Source organism: Wasmannia auropunctata, unplaced genomic scaffold (assembly GCF_000956235.1).
Source record: "Wasmannia auropunctata unplaced genomic scaffold, wasmannia.A_1.0 LD336023.1, whole genome shotgun sequence".
Taxonomy (NCBI): Eukaryota; Metazoa; Arthropoda; class Insecta; order Hymenoptera; family Formicidae; genus Wasmannia; species Wasmannia auropunctata.
The window spans coordinates 1,352,829-1,365,789 of NW_012026867.1; the positions used below are offsets into that span (position 1 = coordinate 1,352,829).

The following is a 12,961-nucleotide window of genomic DNA, read 5'->3' on the forward strand; positions in this document are numbered from 1 at the left end:
GTGCATACAAGGAATCCCTAGTCTTCTTCCTTTTCGCGAAATCGTCCAATAAGAGTGGATGATAAGAAAAATAGACATATTTATCTCTTATTTTCCTCGTTGCATTCGTCTACGATGTTTTGTATGCCTCTTCGAACACAAACTAAACGACAACTCGATTCACGATCTCCTTGACTCCAGTATCCCACTACCGCACCATTCGAACGCATCTACATTATACGGAAATTGTAAACGTGTTTCGAGGCGTTTTCATAGAGAACTGGTCAGTGAGGATTCGGGAGGCTGTAAGTGCGTAAATTTCCGAGGATTAACATATTAAATATTCGAAGTCGGTCGCCGCGGCATTTCGGACCATTAAGAATACTTTTGTTAAGAATGCCTCAAGAAAGTGTCAGAAATAAATAAGAATAAACAATAAATAAATAAATAAATAAAAATTCGTAAATGAGAAGATATTGAAGAAATGTAATTTGAAACGCTTGAAGTGTATTCTAGCAATAAAAAAAAACGTAGTACATATATATAGTACTTCGATAAAAACGCGAGAAATAAATAATACTGCTATCGATAATAAAGAAATATAGTAAAGCAATAAGTGATAATGTGAAGGTGGACATGCAGTTGTATAACTCAACTCTCACAGATGTGACATAATTTTCAAATCCGTTAAATAAAGCCATGAATCTACACAATGAATCTACACGATGATTATACAACCGGTTTCACGATTAAATAATAAAAGTACAAAACGAATGTGCTCGTAGAATGTGTGAGAGTCGCCCGCAAGTGCTCATTTTACAGTTCTTTCTTAAAAAGTCCAAAACATCTAAAAATATAAGTAACGATTATAGCGATTCTTCCAAAACGTGTGAGTTTTATTGTGCGATTCGTGGATGGAATTTACGTATGTTTAAATAAATTACCGAGATTCGACGTCTCTTTGATGAAACTCAAGAGATTCTTCAGCAGGAACGCTGTCGAGTTTGTGAAGTTTGATGCATCATTAAAAATTCCAGTTTTCTTTATTACCTGCTTGATTGGATACATATATTCACTTTTCACAATTCACTTATCGATTCTTTACCTGTTTATTCTCTAACATCTGTTTATTAATATAAACAATTTAAATATTTGCCGTTTCGTTCAAATTTCAAAGTAATTGTTTAAGTATAATAATCTTCTTTTCATCAATAGTTTTATATAAAAAAAATGTTTCTCCTCAAAGCGGATTGTTTAGAAAGCTTATTAAACTTGAATCGTTCAATTCTTTTAAAAGACTTTATGCAATTAGATTATTTGACCTTTTAAAAGCAAATTTATTCGAAATATTCTTAAGATAAAAATGTTCATGTGCAGAAGCAAATAAAATGCGATAAGAACAAAATTGCTATCTTTGCTGACCTCCTCATGACATATTGATATAATATACTTATAACGTTTAATCTTTTAACTAACAAGAGTTATCAACTATAGAGTGAGTACAGTGTTCAGTAATTGATGCATTTAAAATCTGTAGCAGATTTTAAATTTATAATAATTTTTATTAATACAATATCTTTTTCTTGATAAAATATAAATTAGATTACAATCATTTAAAATATGTAGCAGATTTTAAATGATTGTAATCTAATTTATATTTTATTAAGAAAAAAATTTTGTATTAATAAAAATTATTATATACAAGGAAACACACACACACATTATATACACACATGTACAGTTTTTCTGATTCACTTAGAGTTAATAGAAATAGATCACTTCGCACTATATTCGAAGTTCTGTCTTATCGACATATCAAAATTTGATGAGATATACGAACATTAATTATGTTATATTAAAAATCATTAATATAATTGCATTGACATAATTTACAATATTTTTAAGTTGTCTTTGAAATAAGTTACTAATTAAAAAAATTTTTTTTTACCAAAACGATCAAAAAACATTTTTTTCTGGATTTGAAAAATCCATGTAGGCTAATGTTGAACATTTCGAATTAATAACAGTTAAAATGTCAAATATTAGCTAAAAATAATTTGTAAAAATTCTTCACATTTATAAACCATGTATTTTATTTTGCAACAGAATTTCAGAAGATGATTAAAATTTCTATCTTGATTACGTTTCTGTCTTATCTACTTCATACTGTGGTACAAGTACAATCATATTCTTGCTTGGATTATTTTACATTTGCGTCCGAATCTGGGCCAGTATTCGGACATATTGAAATCCCACCTCCGCAACCAAATGAAGAATTCTATTTAAGAGTGGCCCTACAAATCAATGATAATCCCTATGAGAAACCAGAGTCGGTAAGTATTTTTAAAACTATTATACTAAGCAAGATTATTATTATTATCAAGATATAAGATTACTAAATATATAGGATAGAAGTTTGTAAGCATATAAGTTTATGGCATTAATTAACAGGCGATCTCTAAGAATTTTTGTCATGTTGGACTCAACTAAAAGTTTCTTTTCTAAACTTTTCTGAAAAATTTAATTAGTTGAGCTTCTGCAATTTAGTGCTTCGAAGAAATAAAATTTCTTATCTTAAAAGACATGGTGCATTTTGAAATAATTGCATATAATTGATAAATTTTGTGTAGAAACGGTAATTTGTTTGATTTTTTAATATGTTCAATGTTAAAAAAATGAAACTGAACGTATAATTTTTTCGTGATTTGAGACAGATGATCCAGAAATAATTAAAAAACTTTATTTTAAATTTTTATTTAATTTATTATCTGGTAGTATTCTCTATTCATATAATTAATAGAAATAGCATAATTATTAATATGCTTCAGGTTTACTCTGAACTGAGTTTGGCAAAATCTGTAACAGAATCCGTTCGAGCTGTTCAACAAGGCAAACCTTTGCTGTATAATATTTATTTTATTTCGCGCCGATTGTATCCAACAGTGGAAGCGATATGGTTTAACGAGGAACGATATTGTCCGGGTCCCGATAGTGAGTACCGTTTATTTGCTTGAATATAAATGTCATAAGTAATTCGAGGAAATAGAAGCAAGACATTCATTCTTTCAAATCATATCAATAAGTTAGTTCTCATTTTGTGCCTGACTTTGTGTAATTTTCAACCAAGGCAGTAATGATAAATAGGAAGATAAAACTCAATAAAACAATTAAAGTTATCTTGTTATTATACATATCATTTTTTATCTTTATACATATAAAAAAAGATCTCATGATTATTTCCGGTGTTAGAAATAATTTCGTTCTCTTAAAAAAAAAAATTGTTTTCTTACTGTAAAAGAACATACAATTTGAAAGGTATATGTTGTGCTTTGTTTCAGGAAGTGGAAAGCTTAACGCTACTATCGAGTTAAATCATATTGTGTATGCACCAGACGAATCTTCACTAAATTCATTGTATCGAAACTATACTGCGTTCCGTATGACCAACCCGCCTCTTGAATATCTAAACTTCCCAACCCGGATTTACATCAGACAACAGACCACTACATTGGCGACAGGAATTGGATTCGCTAACACTCAAGAAGAGTTGAATAAAACGAGTTCATCATTACAATTTTGGGATCCAACAATGGGATTCAATAACGATAGCTCTACTAATAATAACGATAATACTGATAATGATAAAAAGAGTTCATCACCGCATTCAACAGTGGCATTCAATAACGATAACTCTACTAATAATAATGATATTATTAACAGCAATGAATGCGGTCGCATTTATCAGATGAGCGCCGGAGATATAAGTAGTCGCATTAATCAAGCCGCCGGGAATGTAAACCTTTTAATCACTAAAGGGAAGAAGACGTTGCCTGGCCAATGGCCGTGGGTGGTGGCACTGTTCATTGTAAGAATTATATACGAGTTTCAGTGTGCTGGTAGCCTTTTGACAACCAGGCATGTTCTAACAGGTATTTCGAAAAGAGAAAGAAATTCTATATTACTATTATTTTTTATACATTAAACAATGTGAACTTGTTGCGCGTTATATCTGTTTTTCCTTAAAGAATAAATCTTTATAACAAGATATTTGCACCTATTATAAAAGCAATAATATTTGCATAAGAAAGTAGGATTCCATAAATTTCCGTAGATTTACTATTCATCCGAATATAATCGGAGAATGCAATGAAGTATTTGAAATGAATATTTGAATAGCACAAGATGTCCTTCAATCGATAGGACGTTGATATTTATAGAAAATTTTGCAAGCGCGCTGTAATTATTATAAATATTTGACGTATATACACATGATTATTTTGTCACATTAATTTAAAGCATTTAATTCAATTTTAATATTATCCCAAAGAATATTATATGCATAATACAGGAAACATTTACAGAATGTTTCCAACATCCGGAAAGTGCGGATTGTTAGAAAATGTATTTCATGCATACCTATATTTTCTTTTTATAGCGGCGCACTGCTTGAAACACAACACCACTAGCAATAACGACATACCCTCTAATGTGCTGACGGTGGCCTTGGGACGATTTAAGTTGCACCAGTGGCGTGAGGAGGGAACCCTAAATCTGTATGTCGCGAGCTACAAGATTCATCCCGATTACGCGCACTCGTCCAGCGGCGACTCCGATATGGCGATTTTGATCCTCAGAACGCCCGCCGAGTATAATCCTTTCATCAAGCCTATTTGTTTATGGTCCGGTCCGATCGAACTTCAGAGCGTTGTCGATAGATCAGGATTTGTCGTGGGATGGGGTCAAGACGAGCTCGGTCATCCTTACACCGAGGATCCACGGATGGTTAAGGCGCCGATAGTGAGTCAAGTAAGGATTTTCACGTTTCACGTTGTTCGATCAATATATTCGAAATGAATTCCAATTGCCAATGGTTCTTTAAGCCGAAAAATGGAAGTATCTCGATAACAAGAAATCCGAAATATTCGTATCGCGGAAGGAAAATTCTTAAACATTTTTGTATCATTAACGAAGGGCGATATATCATTTGATTTCGCTTATAACTGTAATATTTGTACTGTAATAAAGATTGTGCGCTGCATATATCCATAACAAATAGATTTGTTTAAATTCTTGAGTTAAATTGATGAGTGTATACAGATTGCTTTTAACTCGATAAGCGCGATCGTGGATCACGCGGTAAAGACGCGTTCAATTTTTATGAACGCTCTTGAAATAATACAATTCCGATAACGATATACGAGGAAATATTGGCAAATTCTATCATTATGCAGATAATAATTCAATCTTATTGCGCCGATTATAGGAGGACTGTCTATGGAGCGATCCGTCTTTCGTTAGACTCACCTCGCAGCGCACCTTTTGCGCTGGTGCACGAGACGGAAGCAGTCCTTGCAACGGTGACAGCGGGAGCGGACTGGTAATTTTAAACGCTACTACAAACCGTTATGAACTGCGCGGCATCGTTTCGCGATCGGTAACTGGCGATCAAATGTTGTGCGATTCCACGAAGTACGTCGTCTACGTCGATATAGCCAAATTTCTACCCTGGATTCGAGAGCAGATCTCTACTACGTAACGCCGGCTCTCGCTGCAGAGCACAAAATGTGTTAGTCAGCAAGCATTTTATGTAAGGTTTATTCAATGCTCGGGATACTTGTGTAGAATAACGTAATTGATTTTCCCCTGTAATACATTTGTCACAATAATAAAACAGAATAGGTATATAAGTGAATGTAAATGTAAATTATCTTATAGTGAACTTTCAATTTTAGTACAATTATAATATTTAATTTAATTAGGAATAAATCAATATCATGATATGTGTTATATAATATACTTATACGCTTAATCAATATCTTTTGAAGATTATAAAAAAATATTTCTAGTTCCGTTTTTATTATTTTGATTTTAATACAAAATACAATTGACAGAAAACGACGTGGGTAAAAATAATTTCTTTTTGTATCATAAAATTATGTTCTTTATTGTCCCCATTGCAGAAGGTAAGCAAAAATTTCCGTTTCGAAAATAAATCATTAAAGAATTGATAGGCCCATAACAGGGATAAAAATATAGCAAAGTGTAACCTGCACATTTTAGATTTAACTCGTATCAGTTTGGAATTGTTGCCGTGCGACTGCGCCTAATACGATTTCTGCACTGTACACATCTGTAAAATTGTAAATGAAAAAAATTATTCATAATAAGATACTATTTTCTATTAATATCTACATTGCTTAAAATGCAACTTTTATTAATGATATCTACTTTGTATAACTTCCAACTTCTCTTTATAATCAAGTTTCTTTGTGCAAAAAAATTAACAAAATATTAAAAGCTAATTTATGATTACTTACTGATATTTGCACGTAAGACATCAGAAAGGAGATGGAGGTCATTGTCATGGGTCACGATAATATAAGTTAATTTCCCAGCATTCATCTCTTGTATCTGAGCGATTGGTCTACGTGTCTTTTCCATCGTACCTCCTGCACTTTCTATTATTTCCGCGATTGCCGAAGGGGCTGGTATCACACTCGGTGTGACATAAAATATTTTACCCTGTTTGAGTGGAAAAGTGAAAGGACATTAAAAACAAAATCTAACATTATTTCCAACGTTTTTAAAATATCGCTATTGTTTATTATACAATTAAGAATTAAATTGTATATAATAAAAGAATTTAATCCTTTACCTTAAGTACTGTTCCTCGATTGGGACTCGCTAAAGTTTTTTCGATATTGCAATTGAAGTTCTTCTCGAATTCCGGATCACCGAGCATATATGCGCTTTCGTCCACAAAGGTGTTTTTCGCGGAGCATTCGAGTAGCCATTGAAGATTTACGATATATTTACAACGTGATAAACAACACAATAGTTTTACTGTTCGTAATGGCGCCGACATTATGAGATGAGTGGCGTCTCGCCAGCTAGCAGCTAGAGCGCCTCCCAATTCTCGAATCCTCTAAAAATTGTATAAATTCACTTCTATTAAACTAGCCCCCCCCCCACCAGCGCCAAATTAATTTTTAAACAGTTAGAAATTAAATGCTCATTAGCTTCTCTCTTGTGAGATCCAACCGCGCGATCGATGTTTAAGTTAGAATTTCTGACAAACGGAATGAGCACTTAATTGGGCGGCTCGGTATCTTTAAATAATATTACAAAAGAAACATTTTAATACCAATTTTGTCGAGGCACCTAATTGTTTAAGATAATTTCTTTCTTGTAAGCCGACCATTTGACTGACATCTAAGTTTTGTAATATATTTTTTAATTATTTTTATCGTTTCTTGGAGCACTTAATTAGCATTTAATTCTGCTGCATATGTTTTTTTCATTCACGCAATAAATATTTATTTTTTGGGGGGGAGGGCTGACTTAATGTTAAGCCAGCCCCCCCCCCTTAATATTGTTTTAATTTCTGCCAAACGGTTCGAGCACCTAATGAGCACTTTATTTCTTACTATTTAAAAATTAATTTGGCGCTAGTGAAGGGGTTAGTTTAATAGAGGTTATAGGTTCTATTAAAAAAATTGTAATAGCAGAATATAGTAATATTATAATTAATATATTTCTGTACTTATAAACAAAATATGAAGTTAGTATCTCTTGGCATGTGTGCGATGGCAAATATTGTGAGAAAACAAAATATAAATAACAACTGGAGCATAAGCTGGAGAAATACAAAAGAAAAAAAGTGTCGAAGAGAATTAGTGAAACACGAAAGATATTTAAGCGATAACAACAGAGACGGATGAGGGTAACGAGACGATAAAAATGATAGTGCAAGAAGCTTTATTACAAGACACATGAAAAAATAAATGGGATATAAAAAATTAATTTATTAATTAAGAAGCGGGTGCTCTTTTACAATTTCGAATATTTTGAGAAAAGTCAAATAAATATCTTTTTTATACCTTGGCATGATTTTTAGGGTTTATACCAGAAAATAGTATTCTTGGTTGTTTATCGGGTGGCGGAGGATCAGGATTGCTAATGACAATCGGTTCATCCAAACCCAGAAGATGCGGGTCCTTACTCAATAGTGGGCCATCCAAGCGTGGCTTTTTGTATTTTCTAATCGAATTTGGACCCTGACCAACCTGTTTTACTTTGTCATACGATTCTTGTGTAATATTTATTGGCATTTTCCAAGCAGCTGAAATTAGATGGAACATTCGATTTGAGAGCTTTATACATAGCGACACAGTTCAATTTTAAATATGTAATTGTTTTATGACAATCTAATAAGTAAATGGTAAGTTATATACCCATGAGATGAGGCACTAGTGAATAATCCAGTCTGAAAGGGTTACTCAGACTAAACTGTTGATACTTTGGACCCTCAAGTTGATGCAAAGCATTCATCTGCCCGCATAGTAAATCCGTCAGCCATTGTGCATTTACAACACTAGTTTGCCACTCACGTGCCTTTTTATATTTCAGTCCATCTGGCCTGAAATTTATTTCAATATAATAATTGTATAAGAATCAGAAGACAATTAAATTATCAATTAATGAAATAAAATATATTACATATATAATATATATAAACAATTGATAAATAATTCACTTAAAATATAATTAAAACAACCAAAGAAACGCATGATCAGTACCTTCTACAAACAAGAAGCGTATTGTGCCTGGAAAAGTAATTCGTGTACTTTGCACCCAAAGCCTCTAGCATGAATTTGACTTTTGCTCGTTCCTCTCCCTCGAATCCGGAAAACGATATGATTTGCTTGCCACACGGTAGCTCAGTTAAGCTAAATGGCGTTGGAAAATGAAGAACATGCCAAGGTGGAGTAACTTGCTGTTTACTAACAACGTCAGAAAGCCAATGTGCACTGACGCAACGTTTTCCCTCGCGCAGCGCTTGCACCACAGTCGGATGTTTCTGTGTAATCGCTAGCACATGTGTTGCACGTGTACAATACTGTGACTCCACCTCGCCGCCATGTCTCTCAATAACTTGTTTCCAGACTGAAACTTCATTAGGACGCTGCACGTCATATTCGACAATGACGAAGATACATCCTAACAAAAATAGATCCGGTGGCACTAAAAAATACATATATTATTCTGTCATTAATAATAATACCAGATGTAGATATAAATATATAAGAAAATAAAAGTTTTTAAATCATTATATTACTGTGTTTATGTATAAAAGATTGTCCATAATAATGTTGACACAGAACAACGATGAAAATAATTTGAAAAAAATAGATTTCAGATTTACGTACATTTCAGATTTGGATTGTGACCATAAAACTGAGTCTTAGGTTGTGGCATAACTGGAGCATATTGCATTTTTATAGGTGCTCCCGATGACGCGCCATTTGTTATGTTCCCCAGAGTAGTTCTCCTCTGCTGCTGATAAGCTGCTAAGAGTTGCGGGTCCTGTGAAGGAGGGGGTGGAGGTCGATGCTGCGCAGTCATTAATCTCAATTGACCAGCTGCGCTACCCTCGGCAGCACCGCCTTGCAATCTGTTAGTCAGCATATTTGCCAGCGCAGTTTTTGTTTTAGCATTCACGACAAGCTGCTGATCCGGCGGAATTTGCGCATTATTCGGCAGAGACGCTAACGGCGGTTCTTGCTGCGCGCCTTGCTGTTGCTGTTGTTGTTGCTGTAAATGCTGTAACTGTTGCAGTCTGACCATCTGCTGCTGCTTCTGTAACTGCAATTGCGCCAATTGCTGAGGCGTCAGCTGTCCTTGTTGGAATGGCTGACCTATCTGTGACGCCTGCGGGCCTTGAACAGCAGCCTGGCCGGCTGATACGATGACTGGATTGGAAGAGTTTATCGGAGTTAATGCCGGTGGCTGTACTCCAGGATGTACGGGTTTCTGTCCTGGAGCTTGCGCGAGTTGTGGTCCCATCATCTGCGGTCGAGCTTGCTGAACCCACTGTAAACTGCCCGGCTGTACTGGTTTACCCGGGCTTCTTATAACAGCGATGTGCGAGCCCTGCTGCGTCTGGCGATTCTGCATCTGCTTCTGCAATATTAGGCTGCCCCGGTGCTTTTGCTGAATCTTCTGGATGAATTGAGCCCTCTGTTGGGGATCCATCTGCTGTAGCTGCTGATGTGTCTGCGCGTCCAACTGAATCAAGTGTCGAGGAGGTTGAGGCGGTTGACTCCATTGTCCTCCGGGCCTTTGAGCACCAATCTGTTGCTGTTGTTGTTGCCTTTGCAGCTGCAAGTGGTATTGCTGTTGCTGCCACTGTGAGTCTCGTTGAACAATAAATCCTTGCTGATTTGGTCCAATTAACTGCTGATTCTGTGGCTGTTGTTGTAACTGGCCGTCCCTTATGACGAACTGTTGCGAGTTCTGCGGAGCAGATTGCTGCAGTTGTTGTGAAATCTGTTGTATCTTCTGTTGCTGCTGCTGCTGTTGCAATAAAATAAGTTGTCTCTGCTCGGAAGTAAGTTGCTGCGGTGGAGTTTGTTGAGTCAATTGATGTTGACCTGCTATTTGTGGTTGCTGAGAAGGTAGTTGTTGCTGCTGCATCACTATTTGCTGCTGCTGCTGTTGTTGAGCTGCCAGTTGCACTTGCTGTTGTTGTTGCGTCAAATGTGGCTGCTGAGTCTGTAATTGCTGTTGCTGAATAATTTGATGTTGATTTAATTGCTTTTGCGATGTCAATAGCTGCTGCTGCTGCTGCGTGTTTAGCTGATGCGGAGGTAATTGCGAATTTATTGATTGTTGCTGTTGTTGAGGCATTATCGACTGCTGTTGCCCCACTAATTGCTGTTGCTGTAACTGAGGAGACTGCTGCTGATTCAAAAGTTGTTGTTGATTGTACGGTGGCTGCTGCAACTGTTGTTGATGCTGCGTGAGCTGTTGTTGCGTTAATTGCTGCTGCTGTATCAATTGATGCTGCATATTCATTTGCTGTTGCTGCTGTTGTTGCGGGGGCAGCTCTTGCTGCTGCATCTGCGACGATACAGCTTTCATTTGCTGAGAAATATTGTTTTGTTGAGACGTCTGTGGAAGCCAATTTGTTTGACTGATGACATCCTGCTCGGAGACTGATGGGACAGCTGTGGAAGTGCTCAAATTGGTCGAGGAGACTGATCGTGGAAGATGCTGTTGCGGCTGCATGTTCACGGTATTTTGTCCACTCGTCGAATAAGGAACAGTCGTCGTACTGGTCGCACCAAGGCTGTGCGAAGCGCTCGAGGACACCGATGGACTCGATTGATTCCATGGCATACGTTGCTTGAGTTGCTCCAACATGGCCTTAGTCCTGTCTTGCTCCTCTTGCGCAACGTTATTATCCGTGTCCTCGTCCATGAATCCAGTAATCATGGCTGTCGAGCTATTTGGAGACACCAACAGTCTAGGATGATACTCCACTTCACTAATGAGAGTACCTTTCTTGCAACATTCCGTTATCCAGTCAGGCGTTACGATGGGTATATGGTGTCTCATAGCAGCTTCATACTTTATACCACTTGCTTTGCCCGTAATCAGATGAGTGCAATATTTGTCCAAGCGTAGCTGACACTTGCCACCTTGCAGTGTTATCATTGCCCATAGAGACTTGCTGTCTGCACGACTTACTTGGGATAGGCAGACATGTATGCTCGAGAACAATTGATTCTCTTCTGGTGAGAAATATTGCGTTCTATTTAAATTCGTTAAGAAAATATATACTATGCCATAAATTTAATATAATGATTACTGATGTTCTTCAAAGTGTATATATTAAAGATAAACTGTTTTGTTTTATTAACCAATTGCTCATATTTGTAACATTATTTCTCTCTTTAAGAACTTGTTAAAAATTGTTCATTCTTCTTATTTAGAATATGAAAATGTTTAAATAAAAATTATAATTCTCCAATAATTTTATTGTAATTACTATACGTATGTGTTACGTTTGTAAGAGTGTAAAATATTAATATTAAAATAACAGTCTTTTGTAAAAGGATACGGTAGAAGCTTGTTGCACTTAATAGAATATAAAATCCAATTTTGTGTGACTGCTGGTATTTCATACAGATCCTTCGCTGCAGAAATATCATTTTCTAATGCTTCATTACCTGCTATCAGATGTGTAACGAAATCACTAAAATAATTAGATCTCTCAGCCCCACCTTCTTGCAATAAATTCAAAATCTGTAAAAGTATTGCTTATAATTAATAAACATTAATGAACATTTCAGGCATATAAAATATGAAATAATTCAACATCGTCGTTTCGAATATTAAAAAAAAAAAACTTGTTACAGAAAAGAGGAGCAGTCCAACGACCGGACGACATTTGTGCGAAATGGTGCTCTCCAAATTATAACCTTCGTTGACAATCGAGACACGGGAGTTTCGTAGTCGAAAAAAAAGAACGTCATAACTCTCGGTCTAACAATGTGCGGTCAGCTGCGACAGCAGCGAATCTCACGGCTGTTCGATCGGTCGGGGGTCGGGCCATCGGCAGGACAAAAACGCGGGAAACGAGCGGGCAATTGTAACGTACATACACACCTTCGGATCGCCCTCACCGCTGACGTAGTATTTAACGTTGGCAAACAGAGCACCGTCGAGCTTCAGATCTTCGAGGCCAGCACGTATGTCGCCCATCCTGCCGAAGCCGTCCACGGTGGGTTCACGTTCTCGGCATCACAATAACGGCGCGCACCGCGCGAAATCGTGGATTCCGTGATATGACTCCGCAGTATTTTGATAACAAAAATCCGTCGCGACGCTTTTGTTATTATTATGATCGCAGGTTATGTCGCGGTGGCCCTTGCGTGGCGCTACGGCTTGATCCGCGCGCACCACAGCTCCCGCGGATGTCGCGCCAGTGGCGCGTGATTCGAATTCCGGAGCTCTCGCTTTACGACAAAAATTTCTGACAGTAGGAGCTGCTACTGCGACATTTTATTGTCAACCTATTTACCTAACAAAAGAGAAGCAGAGGAATAAAAATTGAAAATAACATTGGAATTGCGATAAAAGATGTAAATTCAAGATAAAACATTTTATGTCTTACGAAGTATTATAAAATTTACGA

At 36.3% G+C, this 12,961-nt stretch overlaps 2 protein-coding genes across 14 annotated transcripts; one reads left to right on the plus strand and one right to left on the minus strand.

The window, feature by feature from the left end:
- The first annotated feature begins 73 nt into the window (after positions 1-73).
- Positions 74-5,824, plus strand: LOC105452993 (serine protease gd-like). Of its 13 annotated transcripts, none has more exons than XM_011694620.1 (6): positions 74-465; positions 2,086-2,312; positions 2,808-2,970; positions 3,318-3,908; positions 4,415-4,785; positions 5,243-5,824. In XM_011694620.1, exons 2-6 carry the CDS (start codon positions 2,097-2,099, stop codon positions 5,513-5,515), a joined length of 1,614 nt encoding a protein of 537 aa, XP_011692922.1. In that variant the 5' UTR covers positions 74-465; positions 2,086-2,096; the 3' UTR covers positions 5,516-5,824. The 13 variants fall into 13 exon arrangements, with proteins under 13 accessions (XP_011692922.1, XP_011692921.1, XP_011692925.1 ...); XM_011694619.1 differs by having other exon boundaries at positions 74-288; XM_011694623.1 differs by having other exon boundaries at positions 74-288; positions 2,094-2,312.
- Positions 5,825-5,902: 78 nt separating this feature from the next.
- LOC105452992 (PAX-interacting protein 1-like) lies at positions 5,903-12,717 on the minus strand. Its single transcript, XM_011694615.1, has 9 exons — positions 12,433-12,717; positions 11,885-12,069; positions 9,189-11,575; positions 8,559-9,003; positions 8,214-8,398; positions 7,860-8,101; positions 6,635-6,904; positions 6,297-6,501; positions 5,903-6,109 (listed from the first exon to the last, which is right to left on the minus strand). Exons 1-9 carry the CDS (start codon positions 12,526-12,528, stop codon positions 6,042-6,044), a joined length of 4,083 nt encoding a protein of 1,360 aa, XP_011692917.1. The 5' UTR covers positions 12,529-12,717; the 3' UTR covers positions 5,903-6,041.
- Positions 12,718-12,961: the final 244 nt, after the last annotated feature.